General features: G+C 51.1%; 2 protein-coding genes across 6 annotated transcripts in view; one reads left to right on the top strand and one right to left on the bottom strand.

The window, feature by feature from the left end:
• BCL9L (BCL9 like) overlaps positions 1-4,189 on the top strand; it is a 29,954-nt gene extending 25,765 nt beyond the window's left edge. For all 4 annotated transcript variants that reach the window (XM_053594172.1, XM_053594171.1, XM_053594174.1 and 1 more), the window contains 2 exons: positions 214-495; positions 923-4,189. In XM_053594172.1, coding sequence (XP_053450147.1) covers positions 214-495; positions 923-2,016 — 1,376 coding nt within the window. In that variant the 3' untranslated portion in view covers positions 2,017-4,189. The remainder of the gene's footprint in view (positions 1-213; positions 496-922) is intronic.
• Positions 4,190-5,687: 1,498 nt separating this feature from the next.
• Positions 5,688-19,929, bottom strand: CXCR5 (C-X-C motif chemokine receptor 5). 2 transcript variants are annotated; one of them, XM_053594175.1, is made up of 2 exons: positions 19,779-19,929; positions 5,688-7,410 (listed from the first exon to the last, which is right to left on the bottom strand). In XM_053594175.1, the coding sequence occupies exons 1-2, from the start codon at positions 19,827-19,829 to the stop codon at positions 6,343-6,345; spliced, it is 1,119 nt and encodes a 372-aa protein (XP_053450150.1). In that variant the 5' UTR covers positions 19,830-19,929; the 3' UTR covers positions 5,688-6,342. The 2 variants fall into 2 exon arrangements, with proteins under 2 accessions (XP_053450150.1, XP_053450151.1); XM_053594176.1 differs by lacking the exon at positions 19,779-19,929 and adding an exon at positions 12,759-12,893.
• Between the last annotated feature and the right edge of the window lie 5,255 nt (positions 19,930-25,184).

Below are 25,184 nucleotides of genomic sequence, written 5' to 3'. Positions count from 1 at the left end.
CCAACTGCCCGAGGCCCTGAGACTGCAGGGATTGCTTGGAGACTGGTGAACTGTGGTGATAATGGAAGGCTGGGACACAGGTGATGCTCCACCTGGCGTACCAGGTGGAGATTTGGGAGCCGACTTCTTCCTAACCCCCCCTAGCCTGAGCTGCCGGATCCGTCCTCCTCTCTGTAGTCACACCCTGCTCTCTCTGTCTCTCTGCTTCTGTAGGTGCCCTCCCACCCAGCGGCCCCCGAAGCAGCTCCTCGGCACCTCCTGCCAACCCACCCAGCGGCCTCATGAACCCCAGCCTACCATTCACTTCCTCCCCAGACCCCACGCCTTCCCAGAACCCTCTGTCACTGATGATGTCCCAGATGTCCAAGTACGCCATGCCCAGCTCCACCCCACTCTACCACAATGCTATCAAGACCATCGCCACCTCAGATGATGAGCTGCTGCCTGACCGGCCCCTGATACCCCCACCACCACCGCCGCAGGGCTCTGGGCCAGGTGTGAGGACAGGCAGGAGCCGGGGGGAAAAGCACTAATGTGGGCACTGGGAACAGGGAGAGTGGGCATAGCTGGGTGTCGCTTTAGGGACGTACTGGCTTTTCTGTGCTTCTGAAGGGCCCTGAGCATGGGGATATGAGGTCCTGGGAAGCTGTTCCACCCACTGTAGTCACTCAGTGAGTGAAACTCAGCCTAGAGCACTTGAGTGGTCTTTCCAACACCCAGCCACGTGTCTATGGTGAAGTGGGCCCAACTTGGTCTCTTGGCATCTAGCTTAAAACACCTCCAGTCCCTTCCCTCCCAGCCAGAGAACCATTGGCAACTGCTCTCCCCCACAGCCCCCCTGGCTGGGCATGGGAAGGACTGCATTGTGCACCCTATCCTGGGTGCACACAGTGCCTGACCTCCTCATCCTCTCCCCCCACAGGGATCAGCAACAACCAGCCCAGCCAGATGCACCTGAACTCAGCTGCTGCCCAGAGCCCCATGGGCATGAACCTGCCAGGCCAGCAGCCCCTGTCCCATGAGCCCCCGCCTACCATGCTGCCCTCCCCCACCCCTCTGGGCTCCAACATTCCACTGCACCCCAATGCACAGGGGACAGGAGGGCCCCCTCAAAACTCAATGATGATGGCTCCAGGGGGCGCAGACTCCCTGAATGCTCCCTGCGGGCCTGTGCCCAGCTCCTCCCAGATGGTACCTTTCCCTCCTCGGCTGCAGCAGCCCCATGGTGCCATAGCCCCTGCTGGAGGTGGGGGCGGGGGGTCTGGCCTGCAGCAGCACTACCCTTCAGGCATGCCCCTGCCCCCAGAGGACCTGCCCAGCCAGCCACCCGGCCCCATACCCCCCCAGCAGCACTTGATGGCTAAAGGTGTGGCTGGGCGCATGGGTGACACATACCCCCCAGGTGTGCTCCCTGGGGTGGCATCAGTGCTGAACGACCCTGAGCTGAGCGAGGTGATCCGGCCCACCCCAACGGGGATCCCTGAATTCGACTTGTCCAGGATCATCCCTTCTGAGAAGCCAAGCAGCACCCTCCAGTACTTCCCCAAGAGCGAGAACCAGCCCCCCAAGACCCAGCCCCCCAATCTGCATCTCATGAACCTGCAGAACATGATGGCGGAGCAGACTCCCTCTCGGCCCCCCAACCTCCCAGGCCAGCAGGGTGTCCAGCGGGGGCTCAACATGTCCATGTGCCACCCCGGACAGATGTCCTTGCTGGGCAGGACAGGTGTGCCTCCACAGCAAGGCATGGTGCCTCACGGCCTGCACCAGGGGGTCATGTCCCCTCCACAAGGCCTCATGACCCAGCAGAATTTCATGCTGATGAAGCAACGAGGTGTGGGGGGTGAGGTGTACAGCCAGCCCCCCCACATGCTCTCCCCGCAGGGCTCCCTCATGGGCCCCCCACCCCAGCAGAACCTCATGGTGTCCCACCCCCTGCGGCAGCGCAGTGTGTCTCTGGACAGCCAGATGGGCTACCTCCCGGCGCCTGGCAGCATGGCCAACCTGCCTTTCTAGAAGTCCCTGCTGGGGGCTGGAGCCGGGGCAATGTTGCAAATACGATAACCTTAAAAAGTTCTTCCCCTCCAGTGTTGGGATGGCCTGGGTCACGGGGTGGGGTGGAGAGGGTGGGAGGGGGCTTGTGTGGGGTGTGGCGTTTGTGGAAACCAGATGTGCTGGCAGCTTAGGGGGAGGTGGCAGAGTGGGGTGGGGTATTTTGGTTTGGGGTTTGTTCCATTTCAGCCACCAGGGCTGCCCCTCCCTACTGCTCCCAATTCCTATGGAGCCTCTTATTTCCTTCTTCCCCTGCACCCTGTCTCCATTCAGCTATGCTTTTGGAGTGTCCTTGGGGGAGAGAGGAAGGAGAGGAGAGGTCTCCCCTATCCCTTCCTGCTGATGTCTTATCTTTTCATTGCTCGAGACCCACCTTCCTCCTTTTGGTTCCTCTGCGCCCACTGTTTTTCCTTCTGTCTTTTCCTGCCTCATTTCCCTTCCTGCTGACGTGGCTGACCCCCTCTCCCACTCCCTGCAGGCGGCTGGCCAGGTGGGCAGGTGCCAGCCCTAGCTGTAAATAGAGCTCTGCGCTTTTCGTGCCGGTTTGTGCGTGTGCTGTATTTCTGTGTTTTGATAGAAGTCACACAAAAAAAGGATAAAAGAAACCCTTCCCCTTTCTTCAAATTATCGCCCCCTCCATTCCCCTGGACCTAGGGACATGAGCCCTACACACCCACCCACTGTTTGCAGTGTCTCTGGGTCCATAAGGGATACCATTCCTATCTTCTCCCCAAATGGTAAAATGACCTAGCTGCCCCGCACCTAAACTGAGGTCAGACCACCTAGGCTTCCACCTGGTGAGCCCCAGCAGGGCTAAGACCTCCAGGGCGGCAGCCTGTCTGCTGCTGAGTGATTCAGGGAGAACATGCGTGTGCGTGCATGTGTGTTTGCCCACACCGGTGACATGGGGCCCTGGCTTCCTGCTGTGGATGTCTAGGTGTCCTCTGCTGCTACATCTTAGCCAGAACTTGAAGTCCTTTATCTCCAGTCTGGGATGAAGGAAAGGAGGAAGAGGCAACAGCTGTGTGTCTCTGTTGAGTGAGCCGTGGAGGGGGTGGCTGGTGCCTCTGGGCCTGTGGCCACAGTTAGCGCTGGGCCAGGTACCCTCCAGGGCCCTGACTTTTTTAGAGGCTGCCACCTGCTTAAGGAACAGGGTTTGTCTGAGTCAGCCTGCCTCCCCTCCAGCCTCCACCCCCCTGAGGATGGAATAGGGAATACAGAACTCCCTCCTGCCTCCTCTCTGCCTGCCCACTCACCGGCAAGGTCCCTCTGCCCAGGGCTCAGGACCACGTAATAGATCTGTGCCCACCCAGGCGCAGCCACTGCCTCCCCCCCAACTCCCTGCTTTTCCCCAGAAGAGCTCCCCCTCTGCCTCTGGTCAGAGCTGAAGCCATATATGACTGGGTGTTTTGCTCCCCTTGGCCCCAGGAGTAAAAACTTCTTCTTTTCTCACTTCCTTTCCTGCCTTGTGAGGTAGCGGGGCAGTTCCCTGGCAGGGCCAAGGGCCATTGTAGACAGGGTGTCTTCTACCAGGACCCTGTCCAGCCTCCCTAACCTTCAGGGCCTGGTCTCACATTGGCAGCTGTAATACAAAGGGAACTCACCCCCACTCCTCCCAGTCTGGTGCTTCTCAGTCCACCACCAGCCAGGCCTAGTGCTGCTTCTAGCCTGGCTGCAGGCTCCTAACTCCCTGGCATCTGCCAGGGGCCATGGCCGGAGCCTCTGTGTGCAGGGGCCACCTGCCCTCCATCCTGCCAGGCGCTTTGCCGCCTGCCTCAATCTGGGCCCTGTGCCCATGACCGCGCCCGCCACCCTGTCTGACTCTAAATGTTTTCTGCCCTGAGGACAGAGGGATCAGACTGTAAGAGGCCCAGTGTCCTCCCTGTCCCCTCTTCTCCCACCTCTGCCACAGGCCAGCCTACTTCTTCCCTCCATCCATGGCCATAACCCCAGCCATTTTGTACCATTATATAAATATATATATAAATATAAATATATAAATACAATATGTGAAGACATCTTCTTGGTTTTTATTTTGAAACAATTTTTAGGCTTGTTCCGGGGGTCTCTGTGCTGCCTGTACTGTATTGACCTGTTTTATAGGTGCCTTTTTATTAAAAAGAAAGTTCAAAATCCAGCCTCTGTTTGCTTCTGTGTCTGGCCCCTTCACTGCCACTAGATGCTGGGAGAAGAAAGGGGGACCCCAGGGCTTCCTCAGCATTCCACCGTGAAGACATAGTCCCCTGGGCCACAGTTGTGGTTTCCCCTATGGGGGCCTCCCAGACAATGTGGCTGATTGGCTTGAGTGGGTCTGGGCAACTCAGATGTGCCCTCGGCAAGGGCAGGGGTCCCTGACTCCCCACCCCAGATCAGGGGCTGGGGAGGAGAGAGGGAGAGTTCAGAACTGCCTGGCAGGCCCCACCCCAAGTGAGCATGGAGCAGCTTCCTCTGGTTCCATCTGAGTAGTATCCTCTTGGGCAGGGCATGGCCTCCTGGGACCTGGGGACTTCCCTGCCCTGGCCTGTTTCTTGCCCTGCCCTGGTTTAAGGTGATGCCAAGGCTGGGGGCTGGATGAGATGACTCCCGGTGGGTCCCTTTCAGTCTGTTTTTCCCCTTAGGAGTCTATGTCTTCATTCTAACTTAGCTAAGTGCTCCCTCTGCTGTGGCTGGAGCCCTCTGCTCCTCTAGCAATTGCACTGGTCCCGGGGTCTGTGGGAGGGAGTAGAGGAGACAAATTGGCCTCCTTCCGCATCAGGGCCCGGGTGGGTTTGATTTACACTTGCTCTCTTTGGGGTTGGGAAAGGAGTCTTTTCTCTCCTCAGTTGGACTCTACCCTTTTTTTTTTTTTTTAATTTATTTATTTTTATTGTTAAATCATAGCTGTGTACATTAGTGCAATCAAGGGGTACAATGTGCGGGTTTCATATACAATCTGAAATATTCTCATCAAACTGTTCAACGTAGCTACCTTCATGGCATTTTCTTAGTTACTGTATGTAGACATTTGTATTCTGCATTTAGTGAGTTTCGCCTGTACCCATTCTAAGATGCACTGTAGATGTGGCCCCACCTGGACTCTACTCTTGGTGCTCAGCCTTTGCCCTTCCTCTGGGCCCTGGCCAGCCTCCAAGGGCACCTAGAGTTGGTCCTCAGTCTGCCAATGCCATGGGCCCTGGTGACACGGAACCTGACCCAGCACTATTTTGATCAGAGCCAGGGCCAGCTACCTGAACTTGACCATTTGAGCTTCCTGCAGGGTTGGGAGCCTGACAGAATGTTTTTAGGGACTAAGATGTGTTAACTCTACACTCTGGGGCCGGCTGGCCTTTTCTCGGCCTTTTTTTTTTTCTTGAGACAGCGTCTCACTCTGTCACCCAGGTTGGAACCCAGTGGGATCATCATAGCTCACTGAAACACCAAAATCCTGGGTTTAAATGATCCTCTTGCCTTAGCCTCCAGAGTAGCTGGGACTACCACTGCACCTAGCTAACTTTTCTATTTTTAGTAGAGAGGGGTCTCACTCTTTTTTTTTTTTCAGTTTTTGGCCGGGGCTGGGTTTGAACCTACCACCTCCAACATATGGGGCCGGCGCCCTACCCCTCTGAGCCACGGGTGCCACCCTTTTGTTTGTTTGGTTTTTTAATTGCTTATGTTTTTATTGATTATTTAGAATTTTTTTTTTTTTTTGGCAGGGGCTGGGTTTGAACCTGCCACCTCCGGCATGTGGGGCTGATGCCCTATCCCTTTGAGCCACAGGCACCGCTCTGAGGGGTCTCACTCTTGTTCAGTCTGGTCTCATGCTCTAGATCTCAGGCATGAGTCACCACACCCAGCCTTCAGCCTCCACCTCCACTCATCCTGCTGCTCAGTTTCTCCTGCTCACCACCTCCTGTTCCACAGGTGGTGTCGGAGGAGAGAGAGGTAACTGTGAAGTTCGGCAGCCCTCACAATGATGGAGTGGATTCTGGGAGGGGGCAGCCTGACTTTCCCTACAGGCAGAAGTAACCGTTGTTTCTTGAGCTCTGGATGGTTAGGATGAGAGAAGGTGTGTGGAGCCCTCTCAGCCCAAGGAGACGCAGGTGGGTAGAGATATCCTTGGCTTTGCCTTTGGGCTGCTTCCCCCTCCCTGGGCTCCAGCCTAGCCCCAGGGCTGACAGAAGAGCCGGCAGGGTTGTCCTAGAAAGAGGAGTTGGTCCATCCGCGGACGCCAGCAAGGTGGGCTCTTAGGATCCCAGCTCCTGTTGGAAGGGCTTCCAGCGTCACTGTGTGCCCCAAGGAAAGCACTGGGACCTAGAAGGTGGTGAGGGAAGTGGCATTCTCCGACTCAGAGAGACTGCTCCTGCGCCAACTGGGGAACAGCTGACAAAGGGAGGCAGGGCCGGCACAGCCCAGCTTGGTCAGAAGCCGAGACAGGTCACTGCGGAACTTCACGCCAGCGAAAGTGTAGAGCATGGGGTTGAGGCAGCAGTGGGCCAGGCCCAGGAACTCACAAGTGGTGATGGCCATGGGGAGAGAGCTGTTCAGCTCACAGCTGTTGCCCACGGCTTTCAGCCTTGCCAGGGTGTCCAGGAAGATGACAATGTGATAGGGTGACCAGCAGAGAAAGAAGATGCTTGTCACCAGGATGGCCACCCTGACTGCCTTCTGCCGCTGTGGGCGCCGCTGGGCCTGGCGCAGCCTGTGCACTACCCCCACGTAGCACCAGCACATGACCAGCATCGGCAGCAGGAAACCCCCAAGGTGGTAGAGGAAGCGGGAGATGAACCAGGCATAGGTTTCCGCTTGGCTTTCTTGGGAGAAAGTGCAGTGCTGCAGGGAATCATTTTGATGGGGCTGGCTGACCTTGGCAAAGAGAATCTCTGGTAAGGCAAAGATGAAGCCCGATAGCCAGATGGTTGAGCAGGTGATGTGGATGGAGATGAGGCGGCGGTGGCGGTAGGCGTGGATGGCGTGGACAATGGCCAGGTAGCGGTCCACAGCGATGCAGGCCAGGAGCAGGCTGCTGCAGTAGAAGTTGATCTTGTGCAGAGCAAACACAGTTTTGCAGAGGAAGGTCCCCAGAACCCATCCCACTGAGCCCTCGGCCACAGCAAAGGGCAAGATAAAGACCAGCAGGAGATCAGCCACGGCCAGGTGGAACAGGAAGGTCTCGGTGGAGCTGCGCGTCTGCCGGTGCCGCTCCAGGATCACCAGCACCAGGACGTTACCCATCAAACCCAGGAGGAAGATGAGGCTGTAGGCCACGGGCATGAACACAGCCTTGAAGGTTGTCATTATGGGCCCCTCTCCCATGGAGCAGAGGTGATTTTCCACGTGGGGGGAGTCTGTGCTGTCATTGTAGTTATCCAATTCCCTGTACTGCAGGGGCGAGAAGACAGGAGGGTGAGGAACCCTAACTCCCTCAGAGACTTCGTCCTATCCCTCTGGGCTTACTGCTTTTGTCCTCGCACTCTCAAATGTCCCACTGACCACATTTCAAATATTCAGATTTCAGGGGCATGTCATGATGGTTCATGCCTGTAATCCTAGCACTCTGGGAGGCCAAAGTGGGTGGATTGTCTGAGCTCAGAAGTTTGAGACCAGCCTGAGCAAGAGCAAGACCCCATCTCTAAAAAATAAACTATCCGGGTGTTGTGGCGGGTGCCTGTAGTGCCAGCTACTCAGGAGGCTGATACAAGAGGATCACTTGAGCCCAAGAGTTTGAGTTTGCTGTGAGCTATGACAGCACAGCACTCAACCCCAGGTTGACCAAGTGAGACTCTGTCCCCCACCAAAAAAACAAATTCAAATTTCAATTTTGAACAGGCCACTTTGTCTTTTCCAACTTCACTTTTCATCTGTAAAATGGACTAATTCCCCAGAGAGCAGTAACGATGAGAAAGGGAGCTACCTGGGGTGGTCGTGCCTTGTACACCGAAAGGCTGTGTCCCTGTAAGTTATTTTGTGTGTATGTGTCCTTAGGCGCAGACACCTGCAGGCTCAGGGGCTGAAATCACAGGACTTCAATTTTGGGACTGGATGTGGTTGGGACAAGGAGGCTTCTGTTCCGATTCTGAGCAGAACAGTGGGCATGATATCCTAGGACCTCACTGGGGGTGGAGGGTGTTTATCTGCCCTGCTGGCTTCCTCTTGACTAGCCACCCCCCCCCATTCCTGACTGTCTCATTATCATCAAAACCTATAGCCCAGTGGGTGGGGCGCTGGCCACATACACCGAGGCTGGTGGGTTTGAATCCAGCCTGGGCCAGCTAAAACAACAATGACAACTGCAAAAAAAAAAAAAAAAATTGCTGAGTGTTGTGGCAGGCACCTGTAGTCCCAGCTACTCAGGAGGCTGAGGCAAGAGTATTGCTTAAGCCCAAGAGTTTGAGGTTGCTGTGAGCTGTGACACCACAGCACTCTACTGAGGGCGCCTTAGACTCTGTTTCAAAAAAAAAAAAAAAAATGGTAGTAACAGCCACAATGGTAGTTACAACCAGTCACATCTGATTTAATCCACACAACAAGCTCAAGCTCTGTAAGTAATATTATTGCTATTTTACAGATAGGTCTTGCTAAAGATCAGGTTTGTTTAAACTGACATTTATCTACCTCCAGAGCTGATGCTTGCCACTAAGCAGCTCTGCCTGAAGTTCCCTCTAAGGCAGGTGCAACACTCACGCTACTCCCCACAGCAAGGAGAGCTGGAAGCCCAGAGGCAGAGAGAGAGGCTGGGAGGGAGACGCAGAGAGACGGGGCATAGAAGAGGGAGGTAGCCTGTTCCAAATAAAGGGGGCATGTCCTCTATGTCTGCGGAAGTTCCCTCCTCCCTCCCTTCCTCTTCCTCCCCTTCCTCTTTCTCCTTCTACGCCTCATCACACTCCCATCACTCACACGCCAGCACTCAGACTGTTTACCTAGCAAACCGCAAAGGAAGACTGTAGTGCCTGTTTTCACACCTTTCACTCACAGCTCTCCTCTGCACCTGCTCCTCCTCACTTCCCAGCTCTGGTCTTCCCACTCCTCCCCTATGAACCCTCTCCCCGTGGTAATTCAAAACCAAATGATGAGCCCCGGGAAAGCAGAGAATTGGATGGGGTACTCTGTTTCCCAGGCTCTGGGTGGTCTCACATTGCACCCTTTCAGGGGAGCAAAGTTTGATTGCTCTTGGTTACCACTGGGCTTTTTTGACACCCAGGAGCCCAAGTGATGGGCCACACACTCACTCCCAATGTGGGCAGACCCATTTCCCTACCCTGGTATTTTCTTCTGGTCCCTGGGGCAGGTGGTCTGTGAGAAGGGGGTGCAGGAGACACATGAGTGCACCAGCAGCGCCATCTGCCCCCACCCCAGCATTCCTCTGCCATTGCTTCAATCTAGTCCTTCTTCACCCTAGTGCTCCGTGGGTCTCCTTCCTGCCAGCGTCTTCACTCCTGTCCACTTCCTCACTTGGAGGGTGAGTTTTCTAACACACAAATCCCACCACATCAGTGTCCTCCTTAGAGCCCTTTTCTTTTTTGTCTATTTTTTTTTCAACTTCACATTTACGAATTCCTTTTTTTTTTTTCTTTTTTTTGTAGAGACAGAGTCTCACTTTATGGCCCTCGGTAGAGTGCCATGGCATCACATAGCTCACAGCAACCTCCAACTCCTGGGCTTAAGCGATTCTCTTGCCTCAGCCTCCAGAGTAGCTGGGACTACAGGCACCCGCCACAACGCCCAGCTATTTTTTGGTTGCAGTTCAGCCGGGGCCGGGTTTGAACCCGCCACCCTCGGTATATGGGGCCGGCGCCTTACCAACTGAGCCACAGGCACCGCCCTCCTTTTTTTTTTTTTTAAAGCGGTTCAGGCCAGGGCTGGGTTTGAACCCGCCACCTCCGGCATATGGGGCTGGGGCCCTACTCTTTGAGCCACAGGCTCCACCCTCAACTTCACATTTAATAGCAAAGCCAGTTATAAGAAGAAGTCATGTTTGTGATAATGTTCATTAATACAAGGTTGGAGGGCTCGGTGCCTATAGCTCAGCAGCTAGGATGCCAGCCACATGCACTGGGGCTGGTGGGTTCAAACCCAGCCCAGGCTTTGATAAACAACAGTGACAACTATAACAACAACAACAAAAATAGCTGGGCATTGTGGTGGGCGCCTGTAGTCCCAGCTACTTGGGAGGCTGAGGCAAGAGAATTGCTTAAGTCCAAGAGTGTGAGGTTGTTGTGAGCTGTGATGCCACAGCACTCTACTGAGGGCGACATAGTGAGACTCTGTTTCAAAAAAAAAAAAAAAGTACGAGGTTGGAATAAGCCAAGGTCAATGTGTTCACTTAACAGAATGCTTGAAAAGAAATGGGATTTGTTGCATGTCCTCTTAAGGAAAAGATATTTAACACACCTTGCTAAATTGTAGAGCCAGTTACAGGTTATACCACATAGCATGATTCCAAGGACTGCCTTCCTTTTTTGTAATTTAGAGACAAGATCTTGACTATTGAATAGTCACTTGAGTACAGTGACTATTCATAGGCTTGATCATAGCTCACTGGAATCTTGAACTCCAGACCTCAAGGATCCTCCAGCCTCATCCTCCCGAGTAGCTGGGACTATAGTTGTGTGTCACTGTGCTTGGCTCTCTGGACTTTCTTTAAAGAGTACCCATGATTGTGTGTATATTATAGGATTTTCCTGAGGCATGGATGATAGTGGTGGTGGTGCCCAGCAAGAGGGGTGGGGAAGGGTGCCAGACTCCCCCTTTGACTTTCAACCAGAGCTCTTCACTTTTGACTTGGGTGGCCACACTGAAGCTTTTGTTGAAGAAAATGGTTCAACTCTCTCTGAAGCTGGATCTGCCCATCTTCATGATGGCTGGCTTGATTTTTTAAGCAGGTCCAAGCATCTGGTGACCCCAGCCCGGGGACTTTCTCCCGTTTTTCTGTGCTTCAGGGGCAAAAGAACTGACTTCCTGCAGTTCCAGAACCGGAGGAATCTGGTGAAGAGCCGCAGGGCCCAGGCAGATCATCTCAAAAACTATATTGTTCAGAGTGGTGTTGCCTTAGATAAACAGAAAGGCTGCAAGATTGCCCAGCACCCTGATGTTATGCTGGAGCTCCAGAGAGACAAGCAAGCTCAGATGCATCTGGTTCTTCCAAAGGAGCAATTCTCTAATACTTACAGTAATCTTTTTTTTTTGCAGTTTTTGGCTGGGGCAGGGTTTGAACCCACCACCTCCCCATATGGGGCCGGCACCCGACTCCTTTGAGCCACAGACGCTGCCCTACTTACAGTAATCTTGTATTAACAGGATTACCATTTTCTCAAGTCATTTTGTGAAAACGGTACTTCATAATCCCTTGGATAGAGAGGAGAATGGAAGAGAAGAAAGAGGCTCACATTGGTTTTGTAGCCAGAGCACATTCTGAAATGCTTGGTAGACCGAGTGTAATCACAAAGATCCTTAAAGGTAGAAGATCAAGGCAGAAGAGTAAGTTAGAGAGATTGGTTGTGACGTGAGAAGGATTTGACTTGTTCCTGGCTTTGAAGATGGAGGAAGGGTGTTATGACCCAAGAAATGTGGATGGCTTCTAAACACTGGAAAAGGCAAGGCAATGAACTCTCCTCTAGAACTTTCAGAAAGAAATGTGGTCCTTACAATACCTTGATTTTACCCCACTGAAACCCACATCATACTCCTTATTTCCATTTATGTAAGGTAAAAAATTTGTATTATTTAAGCCACACAGTTTGTGGCAATTTGTTATAGCAGCAATAGAAAACTGATACATCTGTCAAAATAATTCTTTCTTTTTTCTGTGTTTATCTACTATAGGTTTGTTTTTTTTTTTTTAAACTTTATTAAAGCTTTCGAGACCAGCCTGGGGGGGAGGGGGTGGGAAAAAAAGAAAAGAAAATGGTTCTACTTTAATTTCAAAACCAAGGACCTCAAGGGTGAGGTCTAAACTCCTCGATAGAGTTCTTTAAATTTCTCCCAAATAGGCCTCACAAGTAGCTGGGACAACAGGTACCCACCACAACGCCTGGCTAGTTTTTCTGTTTTTAGTAGAGACAGGGTCTCTTGCTCAGGCTGATCTCCAACTTTTTTTTTTTTTTTTTTTTTTTTTGTTTCAGTTTTGGCTGGGGCTGGGCTTGAACTTGCCACCCTGGGTATATGGGGCTGGCACCCTACTCCTTGAGCCACAGGCACCACCATCCAACCCTTGACCTCAAGAAATCCATTCATCTTGGCCTCCCTGAGTGCTGGGATAACAGGTGTGAACCTCTGTGCCCAGCCTGGTTGCATTTGTTAGAGCTCCCAGGTTTGGGATGTCCATTTCCTCACCAGGTGGTAAGGTCCTGGAGGCGGGCTTTCTGTGTCCCCCTCCCAAGGCCACATGTTTTATATGATAGACATGCAACAGACGTGTGCTCACGTGCTCTGAAGGCAGTTTCCCAGAGAGGGGTCTTTATATCCTGGGACTTCAGGCAAAGGCCTCAGCAGGGACTCACTCCTATGTCCTGCAATTCCTGCCTCCTCCCAATGCTCTTGACAGCCTGGAGCCTAGCTTGGGTTCTCCTGACTTATTGGAGGCTATTTCCAATGTCCTTATTCAATAGAACCATTTGACTCATAGTGGAATTCAGCAAGAGTTCAAGGGAGAACATTGTAAGAAAGAAGTTTGGGCAGAGGGAGGAGAGGCACAGGGCCTGGGGCAGTCGGCAGGGCTGGACTTCACCTACCTTGGCTGTAGCAGGAGTGGCTGGCTGTCTACTGCCCAGGGGAGGGCTGAGGTCCAGCCCAGAGGTCCTTTTTGAGACCGACTCAAGTTCTTGCCCTCCAAAGCATACAGGCTGCTTGGTTAATTGCTCGTTTAAAGTCAATGCAGTGGGACACCTCCCTAGGGCCCCCAGCTCCTGTGAACACTAGTTCAGAGGAGGGTTGGGAGGGCTCTGTCTCATCCTCTTTGCCAAGAGGTATTTATTTGGCAAAGTGTTCAGGCAGAGAGGGGAAGATGGGAGGAGGCTGGTTTGAGGGTGCTGGGAGTAGGCAAGACATCTCAGCAGGAGGTGTCAAACAGACGTTTTGGGGGCTTGGGAGTGGCATGTGTTAAAGCCACTTCCCCCACACAGGGGTTCTGGCACCCCCACCATCACCTGAACTAGGGAGAGAGGTAACCAGGCCAACTTCGTTTGGGCCTGATGGAAAGTTGAAGAATCAGGAATCCTAAATAGTGTGCAGTGTGTGGTGCCAAAGTGATCCCTCCAGGACTCACGCCCAGGGAGAACACCAGACTGCCGATTTGGATTAGTGGCTCACTCATTCTTTGACATAAGAAGCTACAGGAACCCAAGGCCCTTGTGCATACACACTCTCAGACAACAACATATCCCTGTATAGGTGCAGAGCTGTGCCCAGATGGCACCACACCAGCGCGTGTCATAGGCAGGCACTCAGCAGACAACCACTTATATATACACAGGCAGGCACTCGTGCCCAAAATGGGCAAGAAAACACAATGACCAGAATGTGGCTGAGCACAGAGCTAGGAATCTAGTTAGAAAATGGTCGTGAGCACTAGGGCAGGAGTAGGGCCTATAACAGCATCCTAGTATTGGGGCAGAGGGGCAGAGAGGTGGAGGGCAAGGGAGAGTGGAGAGATGTCAGGTGCTTGTCCCTGGTGGGATCCACAAATGTTAGTCTTTTCCTTCCTTCTATTGTAGGATGAAGGCTCCTCCCTGGGTAATTAAGGTCTTCAAGCCCCATGTGTCTTCTGCAAACAATGAGGCTGCCCCTCTGCTCTGCATGGCCAGCACAGAGCTCAGCTAGAAACTACTGACTGCAATTCTGTGTTGGCAGGTGTGTGTGGAGTGTCCAAGGCATTCCTCATGGATCTCTCCTAGATCCCTCCTCTTAGCACTCTGAGCCCTCCCATGGAGAACACGGCTGGGGGACACTTTCAGACGACACAGAGTTCTCCACAAGCTGGAGCCACATTCCTGCACTAGCCAGATAGATTGCATTGGCAAAAAGAAATGCAGACTCGTGTTTAAAACATTCTGTCCAGGCTCAGTGTCCGCAGCTCAGTGGAGGGTTCGAACCCAACCCAGGGCCTGCTAAATAATGACAACTGCAACAAAAAAATAGCCGGGCATTGTGGTAGGTGCCTGTAGTCCCAGCTATTTGGCAGGCTGAGGCAAGAGAATTGCTTAAGCCCAATAGTTAGAGGTTGCTGTGAGCTGTGATGCCATAGCACTCCACTGAGGGCAACAAAGTGAGACTCTGTCTCAAAAAGAAAAACAAAAACAAAAAAACATTCTGTCCACCTATAAGTTAGAGAAGCCCTAGTAACAATAATTCGTGAGAAAAAGACTTGGGAGTTTGTTGACTGCAAGCTTAGGATGAGTCACTGAAGTGACAGTTATACTGTCCCCTTATCCTAGGTGAACAGAAATCTGTAGGTAGGCTGGACACCAACCCAGTGTGGCTGGTCTGGACAAGGGTGACCACTTGCTGAGGGGTTTGGAAAACCCTGCCTGGGAGGATGTGGCATCTAGGAGAGAGAAGAGTTATGAATGAGCTGATTTCAAGGTTGGAAAGAGTCCCACGGGTAAGAAGGCAGGAACCACCTCTGGGTGCAAGTGTCCTGGGTGTCTCCCATGGGCAGACCCGACGAGTGGTATTTCAGTCAAAGGAGGGTTAACTTTCTTTTTCTTTTTTTTAGAGACAGAGTCTCACTTTATCTCCCTCGGTAGAGTGCTGTGGCATCACAGCTCACAGCAACTTCTAACTCCTGGGCTTCGGCGATTCTCATGCCTCAGACACCCAAGTAGCTGGGACTACAGGCACCTGCCACAATGCCCGGCTATTTTTTGTTGCAGTTTGGCAGGGGCCAGCTTCGAAACTGCCACCCTCAGTATATAGGGCCAGTGCCCTATCCACTGAGCCACAGGCGCCACCCAAGGAGGGTTAAATTTCTAACAGGCAGAAATGTGCAATAATGAGTTGGGGCCCTTGGGAAGGAGAGGAATGTTTGAGCCCATGTGTGCAGGAAGAGATTCCTGCCGGAGAAGAAGGCTGGACCTTGCTTTCAAAGTCCCCATTCAGATGCTCTGATTCTCTGCCTGTCACACCCTGTGCTGGCTGAGCTGGTTCTCAGCATGATCCTTGCTTGCTCAGCACCAGGAGCCTTTGCTTTTCTAGCCTGTCCTGCAGCCGGTGACTGCACCACCAGACCTTGCTTCCAAGTCCCCAGAGGGGAGCAGGGCTGCCTGCTGAGGGCACACTCACCCAGTCTCAGAGGACTGAGCCATGCTGGCTGCGGGAGGTGTCTGCACACAGAAGCCGATCATTGCCTTGGCCCCGGGAAGCAAAGAAGCTCCATTTCCTTTTATGTCCCTGTGAAGATATTCCCAGCCAAGTCAGGAACTATGAATGAGGCTGGCCAGAGCATCTCTCACTCCAGCCTTGAGTGGCTTGAAGAGTGCAGGGGAGTCCACAGGCATGAGACTGGGCTCTAAAATAAGAGTGTAGGTCAGTCCCTCTTCCCCCACTCTTCCTTCAGCAGAGACTCTGGCATCCATCTGTCACACCTCCTCCCCTTCCCTACTCTTCAGGACCAAGCCTGTGGACTCCTCTTCCGTCTCTGCCTGGGGGATTTTGGCCATTAGGAGTGGATTCTGCTCTGGATGTGGTTTTGAGGGGGAGACTTTAAGAGACCCCTACCTCTGCACCAAATCTTTAGGTTTAGGCACTTCAACATCTATTTGCACTTTGGGGACAGAGTCACACTGTCCAAGGAACAGGTAGACATGTCTCTGAGTTGCATGTAGCAATCTCTTAAAACCAGCTTTTGGGTTATTAGTGATTTGAAATATTTTGTTCTGGCGGGTGTGGTGGCTCACGCCTGTAATCCTAGCACTCTGGGGGGCTGAGGTGAGAGGATCTCTTGAGTTCAAGAGCTTGAGATCAGCCTGAGCAAGAGTGAGGCTCTGTCTCTACTAAAGACAGAAAAATTAGCCGGGCATGGTGGTGCACATCTATAGTCCCAGCTATTCGGGAGCCTGAGGCAAGAGGAGTTTGAGGTTGCTGTCAGCTATGACCCCCATGGCACTCTAGCCTGGAGTAGCAGAGTGAGACTCTGTCTCAAAAAAAAAAAAAAGAAAAGAAAAGAAAAAAGAGACATTTTGCCCCATCATTCCTGAAAGGATAATCATTCTTGTGTCCTGACTCTCAGTTCTAAATACTTGGCCACTTGTTATGCTATTCTGCCAGATGAGGGGGGGTCAGCCGCAGTCTGTATCCCCAAGGAAGGCAAGAATTCCTCATGGAGATTGTAGTCTGTGTGCCAGAACTCAGATTCGCCTCAGTACTGACCCCTCCCAGGCTGGCCTCAAGTCTCTCCCTCATCTCTCACCCTTCCAACCACCCCACAGCTGGGGCCTCCTCACTCGGGTTCCTCTGGGACTTTTGACATGATTAAGGGACAGAGATCTTCCCCTTGCCCCAGGTAAAGCCCAGAAACAGCCTGAGCCAGTTTTGGTTCCTCTTCTTCACACCTCCTTGGTGAAATGAGATAGTACATGTGGACAGGCTTTGTAGCTCGTGATGGCTCTGGTCACACTAGAGTCATAGTTTGTGGTGATCGTCTATGCGGAGGGATCAGGGGCTCAGACTAGCTTTACCCTGTTCTATAGCAGCTTCCCTTCCTGACCAGTGTGCAGGGTGGGGCTGGAGGTGTAGTTGGTGACCGGTCTCTGTAGGTGCCCCAGCCCAGGCCCTGATTCTGTTGAGAAGAGGTTCTTAGATCAAGGTTCCTATAGACAAGTGCTTTTCTAGGTCTGCCTAGATCTGTCTTCTTAGCAGAATGGGTCCCTGGCACGCCCGCCACAAGGACCTGGCTGCTTCTTGGTCTTGCTTCTTAGCCATTAAGACCTTTTTTTTTTTAGATCCTCCATTCATGAGAATTAGCAGGCCACCTTAAGGAAATAGACATACTAAGCAGCTAGAGTTGATCTTAGAGTTCAGAAGGAAGGGAATACAGGATGACTAGCACTTGGCTGTGACCAAGAGCCCCAGTTCTTCACCCAACCTCGGAGTGCAGAACCCAGTGTTTCAGGAAAGTGAACCAATACTTGGTTTGGAAAAGGACAGGGAGGCGAATAGGAAGCAAAAGGAATAGAAAAAGCTAGACTAACTCCAGAGAGAAATGGTGAGCTAAAACTTTTCCTGTATCACAAATCAGTAAATACTTACTGAGAAGCTACTACACCTAAGACTTTTCTGCCTGCTCCACTGTCCCAGGGCCTTTGTGAAATTGTGGGACAGTCTACCAAGGCCGCTCCTGGCCTTGTGGGGTGGAGAAGAGGGGTATTCTGAGGGACAGTGCCTGGAGGGAGAGCATGTAGGCAGGACAAGACCCCTGTTTGCTGGTGGAAGAGCCATGAAGCCCAGATGGTTCCAGCATTCCCAGGCTCCTGGATGGACCCTCAGTAAGGGGTCTAGAACATTTGGATGTCTGGCTGGGGACCACTCATTGAGGTGTGACATGAAGCAAGTAGCCAGGTCTCCTTCCCTGGGACATAGGTTTTCTTTGTGACATGGGACGTGCCCTGCTGTCCCCTGCCCTCTGCCACCACCTGTCTCTTGTAGGTCATGCAGTGAAGTGAGGCGTGCAGTTAGGGGAAACTTTTGAGGTTTCTCAGAAGCCAGGACTGGCCAAATCTCCAGTTGGTTACCAAGATATCCAACTGGGTCAGGGCTCGTGGTCAGCTTGAAGCTGTGGTCAGAGGAAGACGCCTGGTAACCTACTCAGGTGAAGCAACAACTGGGACTGGTGGCCAAGGAGGAACACATTGCCTTGTTAGGGAAATGGGTTTTTAGTCTGATGTGGGTATTGCCCGGATTCTGATTGGACTTAGAATTGGGTGGCTTCCTGGGGGTACAATTTGTGCAGTCCCCCCACTTGACCAAGTGCTCTGTCAGTGCTGTCTTGAAATTCTGAATAATTTTTCAACAAGGATCCCCACATCTTTTTTTTTTTGTTTTGTTTTGGTTTTGTTTTGTTTTGCAGTTTTTGGCTGGGGCTGGGTTTGAATCCGCCACCTCCAGCATATGGGGCTGGCGCCCTACTCCTTTGAGCCACAGGCACCGCCCGGATCCCCACATCTTCATTTTGCATTGAGTCCTGCAAATTATGCAGCAGGTCCTGTTTAGATGGATGGCCAGGCTGTGACTTTAATTGGGTTTGGATCTGAAAACCAGACTTTGGGTAATTAACCCTTCTACTTAGATTCCCTCCATTTTCAACCTACACAGCCAATCCGAGGAAGCGAGAGGCAGCCTTCTCCAATCAAGTCTAGGAACACAGTTGGTGGAATTACAAAACAGACTCCAGCTTGGGTACCTGAAGGGAGTCTACAACATCTCAAGGTGGGTTTAGGGTCAGGAGAGCTGGTAGGAGGTCAGGGTTTAGATCCTTCATGATCTAGCCCAGAATACAGTTCAGTTCAGAGAAAAGACTGTCACGAGGTTTCCAAGAAACACAACCAGTGTTCTGCTGCTGGCACATAGGAGATCTGGGGTCTCTGGTTAGGTTGCTCCCCACACCTATCTTTTGGGAGCCCAGTGACAACCAAATCAACTGAACCACTATGCTTCCCCGCAGAGAACCGGGTGGTAGCAGAGAGCAGTGCTGGGGACTGTTTTCTTAGCCCACCCAAGAAATCTTTCCAAGAACACTTTAGAGATTCCAGGCTTTTGAGGGAGGCCACAGCACGCTGTAAGACATTTTTTGGATTACTGTAAAATTCTCTCAACCTGCTCCCCAGCCCACTGGGGTTTTCTCCCTTGCTACGTCTGGTTTCATAATTCCTCAGTTTAGCATACAATCATTGTCTAATAGCTTCCAGTGATGGGACATTTTCTTCTTGGCTAGGCTGTAAGCTCTCTGAGGGCCAAGTCCAGATCCTCGACTTCTCCATCCAACCCAGAATGTAATGCCCTGATGATAAACTAATACAGCAAGAAAGGAACAACTACGGGTTGAATGATTGATATCAATGCCAGCCTGCTGACATTAAGAAAAATTTCAAGGTACTTTCCCGTCCGGTCCCTTACACTCTAACTCTAAGACGTAAGGAGAGAGTCACTATTGAAGTAGATGAAAAGCATCATGTTCCCGGTCCCTTAGGAATTCAGGAGCAGATGCCGGGGAAGACCCATGTCTTCCAACTCTCTCTAAAAGACGTTTATTAGGGGCTACTCCTCTACTTATCAGCTCCCTTCACAAAATGGAAAAGATAATATATATATAAATATTTGAGAAAGTTTCACTCTGTCCCCCTCGGTAGAGTGCTATGGTATCCTAGCTCACAGCAACCTCAAACTCTTAGACTTGAGCAATCCTTTTGCCTCAGTCTCCGGAATAGCTGGGACACAGCTGTGTGCCACTACACCTGGCTAGTTTTTCTATTTTTAATAGGGATGGAGTCTCCCTCTTGCTCAGGCTAGTCTCAAACTCCTGAGCTCAAGCAATCCACCGGCCTCGGCCTCCCGGAGTGCTGGGATTACAAGCCTGAGCCATGACGTCCGGCCTTGGAAAATAAAATCTTAAAAGCAAGAGCTGATGGGTCCGTCTAGATTCTATAGATCCACAGTGGGACAGGACTCCCACCTTGTCCCCTCTCCCCTGGATGATGGCATAGGATATTCAGAATTCCAAGCAGGGGCTGGGTGACAGGATGCTATCTGTACCTACTCACCAGTTCATCCATGTTCATCAAGTCCATGTCCAGGGTGAGGGCGTAGTTCATGGCTGTGGCTGTGAGTACCAGACTGGCCACTGTCTGATGTAGAGAGATTCTTCTCCAGGTGCCTCTAGAGAGGTAGCAGCCGTCAGCTGCAAATTTAAGCAAATGAGCTGCGCACTGTCTCCTGGGGCTGGGTAGAGCCCCACTGCCTGCCTCACAACTCATCACTTTTTTTTTTCCACTGGGTCTTTTCTGTTTTTTTTTTTTTTTTTGAAGAAAAAGGGAAAATCCCCCACAGCATCAGTGCTAGTCAAGCATTTCAGCTTCTTTCCCGGCAACAGTTGGCTCATCTGGGCTTTGCGACTAGTTCAAAGGCTGCCCCTTACTCGTCCTCCCTAAGCCCCAATAAGGGGCTCACACCTTGTAATGAAACCACCTCCCAATTCAGGTGGCTGATGAAAGAAACTCCAGATAGAAAGGGAATAGGAGAAGTGCTCTTCCAGCAACCTCTCCTCCAAGCCACATCCAAACCTTCATCTTCCTCCTCACCACTAAGGTGATCAACCATCCTGATTTGCCAAGCACAGAAAGTCTCTTATCACCATAAACCCCTCAGTCCCAGGCAAGCCAGGGCACTCGGTCAAACTACTTGCCACCATCCTTTGACCCGGGTAGGGGCAAAGCCCATTTCCTTCCCAACTCAAGTTCAGGAGAGATAGGTTAGAACTTTTCTTAGTGAACAACAGTAAAACAGTCCTGGATTATAAAAATGAAATCAGGTCAGGCATGGTGGCTCACACCTGCACCGTAGCACTCCAGGAGGCCAAGCTGTAGGATCCCTTCAGCTCAGGACCAGCCTGAGCAAGAGTGAGACCCCTGGCTCTATTAAAAGTAGAAAATTTAGATAAAAATGAAAGCACCAAAGGCTAGCGCAAGTATATAAACATAGTCTTAGAGTCATTTTATGACTGAAAAATAATGATGTTCTACCTACAAATTAACTTGACTGTCATAGACTACCTGGCTACAGAGGACTCCAGAGATCATCCAGTCCGACACCCGATTTTTATGCAGGTCCATGAGGCTAGTAAGGGAGAGTACACTTACTCAGGATCCCACAGCTAACCCATGGCAGAGCTGGAACTTGAACTCCAGGTTTTCTGACGCCACATTTAGTGTTTACTATACCACGTTGACACCTTTGCAGGCTCACCTGACCCCTGTCCTTTCCTTGTACTATGCCCTATCTCAGAACCTCTTTCTTTAAGAAGCCCCTTTGTAAATGCTGATTAATTTCCCCTTCAAGTCTCATCTTTGTGCTTTATCTTCCAGGAGAGGGCATTTCCTCTCTTGGTCCACAATCATGTAAAAACAATGACTGCAGACAGAACTTATTCCTCGTGCTGAGTCAAAATATGTCTTCCTGTGACTCCTCCCCAGAGGTCCTGGCTGTGTCTTCTGTCCGGGCAGTCTAGCTCTTTTTCCAGTAAAGCATCCTCTGAAGACAGCATGCCCCTGTGAGTCTTCTCCAAAACATGCATCCCCAGTGTCTTCAACCCTTCTTAAAAGACTTGGTTTCTGGGTCCCTCATCATGATGTTCTTTGACCTCTGGGTGATTTCTGCTTAATGGTCAAGATATTATTGGACTAGGATTAAATTTAGGAAGATATACATTGCCTAGTTCTAGACTCTATACTTACATAACTAATTCAATTGGTCTTTCCTGCAAACTCCATTCCTTTTGACTACATGCCTAAGGAATTTCATTTTGATGGCTCTAGGCCATCATTTTAGCCTATAAAGGGAAACTTTTGTGATCCTGATTTGGTCATCTGGGGACGTGATGAAAATGTTGATTAGCCAGTCCTGAGTGTGTCCAAGCCCTGATGAAAACATTGACACAGAGAACCCTGCTTCACACCATCAGAGACCTACTGTTCCTGAAGGCCAGAGAAGACTTCATGAAAGGAGGCGGTCAGGAGCTGGACAAAAGGCGGTCAGGAGCTGGGCAGGGAAGGCGTGAAGGGAGTGAAGTGCCTGGAGGAGAGGGGACACAGCGAGGGTGTGGGAGCTGATGGGGACGGCATGAAAAACTGTGCGGAAAGAATTACCCTGCACACCGCGGGCACTCTGTGTATGGTGGGTGTGATTATGTTGATGATGATGATGCAAATGACGATGAACATGAGGGGGGTGGCAGAGAAGGCAGGAGGAAGTTGAGGTGTGCACTGGAAAAAGCAGGAGTTGCTCTTGTGCCCTGCTCCTCTCCTGTTTTGGGTTCATTCTCTGCCACGTGTCGCAGGCCCAGAAGAAAGGCTTGCAGAGAGGACCACTGCTCAGGTGCAGCAGCAACAGCCTGGCCAGCAGTTTAAACTATGATGGTTGGGGCAGCAGCAAGGCGGTCCACGAACTTTTCTATGACTGACCAGGGCCTTACAGAGTAACACACCTGTGACTTTCAAGTCCCTTGACTTAATGGTGCTTCTTGCAACCTGAGTCCATTTAGATATGTCTCTCTTTTTTATTTTTTATTTTTTGAGGAAGAGTCTCACTTGTCATCCTTAGTAGAGTGCTGTGATGTCATAGCTCACAGCAACCTCAAACTCTTGGGCTCAAGCAATCCTCTTGCCTCAGCCTCCCAAGTAGCTGGGACTACTGGTACTCACCACAACACATGGCTAATTTTATTTTATTTATTTATTTTTTTTGAGACAGAGTCTCACTATATCATTCTCAGTAGAGTGCGGTGGCGTCACAGCTCACAGCAACCTCAAACTCTTGGGCTTAAGTGATTCTCTTGCCTCAGCCTCCTGAGTAGGTGGGACTATGGGCACCCACCACAATGCCCAGCTATTTTTTTGTTATAGTTGTCATTGTTTAGCTGGCCCGGGCCAGGTTTGAACCCACAACCCTCGGTGTATGTGGCTGGCGCCTTAACCACTGTGCTACAGGCGCCAAGCCATGGGCTAATTTTAGAGATGGTGTCTTGCTTTTGCTCAGGCTGGTCTCAAATTCCTGAGCTCAAGCAATCTACCCACCAGGGCAGATATGGCTTCCTTCTCTCCAGATGCTAGGATATACTGCAGGTTCCCAGGGTTCACTTGTCCTAGCCACTGGCCTTTGATGGTTGAGGGAGTTTGCCCTCAATGATAAATACCTCCTGACTATGAATACCAATGAATACCAATACCTTGGAAGGCTCTAATAACTACCTTTATCAGGATTGATCATCTTATGATCTTGAAATCCATCAAGCCAAACTATCTCCCTGGGTTAGAGAGAGCAATGTGTGAGCTCTGTATACTCTGACTTTACAGATGAAGTGGCAGGTGCTCTACCTGCGTTGGACAGTCAGATAGATGGGGACCCTTCCAGGTAAGATAGTCCAAATTCCATTTCAGTTTGCAACTTGCTTCTATTTCATTTATCTGGGTCCCAATACCTACTCCATGGGAAACCTAACTGAGGCTGAATTGTTTTCTAGGCTTCTCTTGAAAATGACCCGATCAGCCAGGACTGGGCTTACGTCTGGTTTGAGTGTGGGTGGCTGTTTACATCAGCTCAGGTGGATTTTTCTCAGTAATTCAACTTTGCAGTTCATGGGTTATTCTTTCTTTCTTTCTTTCTTTTTTTGAGACAGAGTTTCACTTTGTAACCCTTGGTGGAGTGCTGTGGTATCATAGCTCACAGCAACCTCAAACTCTTAGGCTCAAGTGATTCTCTTGCCTCAGCTTCCCAAGTACCTGGGACTACAGGTGCCTACCACAATGCCCAACTGTTTTTAGACATGGGGTCTCGCTGTAGCTCAGAGCTGGTCTCAAACTCGTGAGCTCAGGTGATCTGCCTGCCTCGGCCTACCAGAGTGCTAGGATTACAGGCATGACCCACCATGCCTGGTTTTATATTACATTTCTATTTGTCCCATAATTTAGATACAATCATTTGTCCTGGAGTTCCTTTCTCACATTTGACAGAAAAATTAGGCTTTCCACAGAATCTTGGGGTGGTGCTGCAGGGCATTGGTTGGGGTCCCCCACTTCTTTCATTATGCTGGGATACTCCCCTCTGATGAGGACAGAGACCTGCTCTCTTCTGCCTCTGGGTCCTTCCCTGCAGTTGAGAACACAGCTCCCAAAGCCCCCACTTCGTCAGCCTCAGGAAGAGCTCAAGGAGAATCCGAGTAACATTGGACAACAGTTACCAGTCTACGCAGCCCTGCAAGGCGCAGGTTTAAGTTCACTTCACTTCATATTCCACTTAATCTTCACATTTCATTCTGTGCAGTACTTGACATACCTTGTGAAGGAGGACTGGGCATCACCCCTGGCCATATTTTGGGCCAAAGAGGAAACAGAGTCCCATTTTCTTTTTTCTTTTGTTTTTGTTTTGTTTTGTTTTTGTTTTGTAGAGACAGAGTCTCACTTTATGGCCCTGGGTAGAGTGCCGTGGCCTCACCCAGCTCACAGCAACCTCCAACTCCTGGGCTTACGCGATTCTCTTGCCTCAGCCTCCCGAGTAGCTGGGACTACAGACGCCCACCACAATGCCCAGTGTTTTGTTTTGTTTTAAAGACAGAGTCTCACTTTATTGCCCTTGGTAGAGTGCCGTCATGTCACAGCTCACAGCAACCTCCAACTCTTGGGCTTAGGGGATTCTCCTGGCTCAGCCTCTGGAGTAGTTGGGACTACAGGCGCCTGCCACAACACCTGGCTATTTTTTTTTTTTTTTTTTTTTCAGTTTGGCCGGGGCTGGGTTTGAACCCACCAGCCTCGGCATATGGGGCCGGCACCCTACCCATGGGGCCACAGGCGCCGCCACGCATTTTCTTTTTTCATGACTACAGGGAAGATAATTAACAGAGTCAGGACCTGAAATCAGCTGTATAGACACCAAATTCCAGGGCCCTCTCCACAAGACCGCATCTTTCATTTTGCAAGAAACAGGCGCTTACCTGTGTGTCTAGGGGGAAACTATGCCTGTACCCTATGTGGGCTGTTTCTCAGACGCTTACTATGTGTGATGAACTGTGCTGAGGTCTTCACACCCATCACTTCCTTTCATTTTCTGAAAAGTCTTCAGGTGTTGGATATTTCATTACCATATTACAGATGTGAAAAATGAGCTTCAGACAGTAAGGGGAAGTAGCACGAATGTTCACAGTACACTCAGGCACCAGGGACCCAACAGCCCAATACAAGTCAACACAGGAAGTGGGGTGGTAAAGGTTGTCAATGCCGGCAGCCAGCACCCACGCACAGCTCCCCTCCCATTAGGTAACAGGTAGAGTCCTTCGGGAGGAAATGGGCCACAGGTTCTGGGTAGGCACATCAAGGTGACCGCAAGGTTACGGGGGCCATGAGTGCGTTTGGGAACATCAGCCCAGCGTGGGCTGTGCGGCCAGGTTAGAGAGTAAGTCA

The sequence above is a fragment of the Nycticebus coucang genome, chromosome 6, assembly GCF_027406575.1.
Source record: "Nycticebus coucang isolate mNycCou1 chromosome 6, mNycCou1.pri, whole genome shotgun sequence".
NCBI lineage: Eukaryota > Metazoa > Chordata > Mammalia > Primates > Lorisidae > Nycticebus > Nycticebus coucang.
This window is presented reverse-complemented; position numbering and strand designations above follow the sequence as displayed.

Coding starts and splice junctions, on each gene's coding strand:
- CXCR5 (XM_053594175.1), bottom strand. CDS start 19,829: ATGAACTACGCCCTCACCCTGGACATGGACTTGATGAACATGGATGAA. Junction 7,411..19,778: donor TGATGAACATGGATGAACTG/GTGAGTAGGTAC, acceptor TCGCCCCTGCAG/TACAGGGAATTGGATAACTA.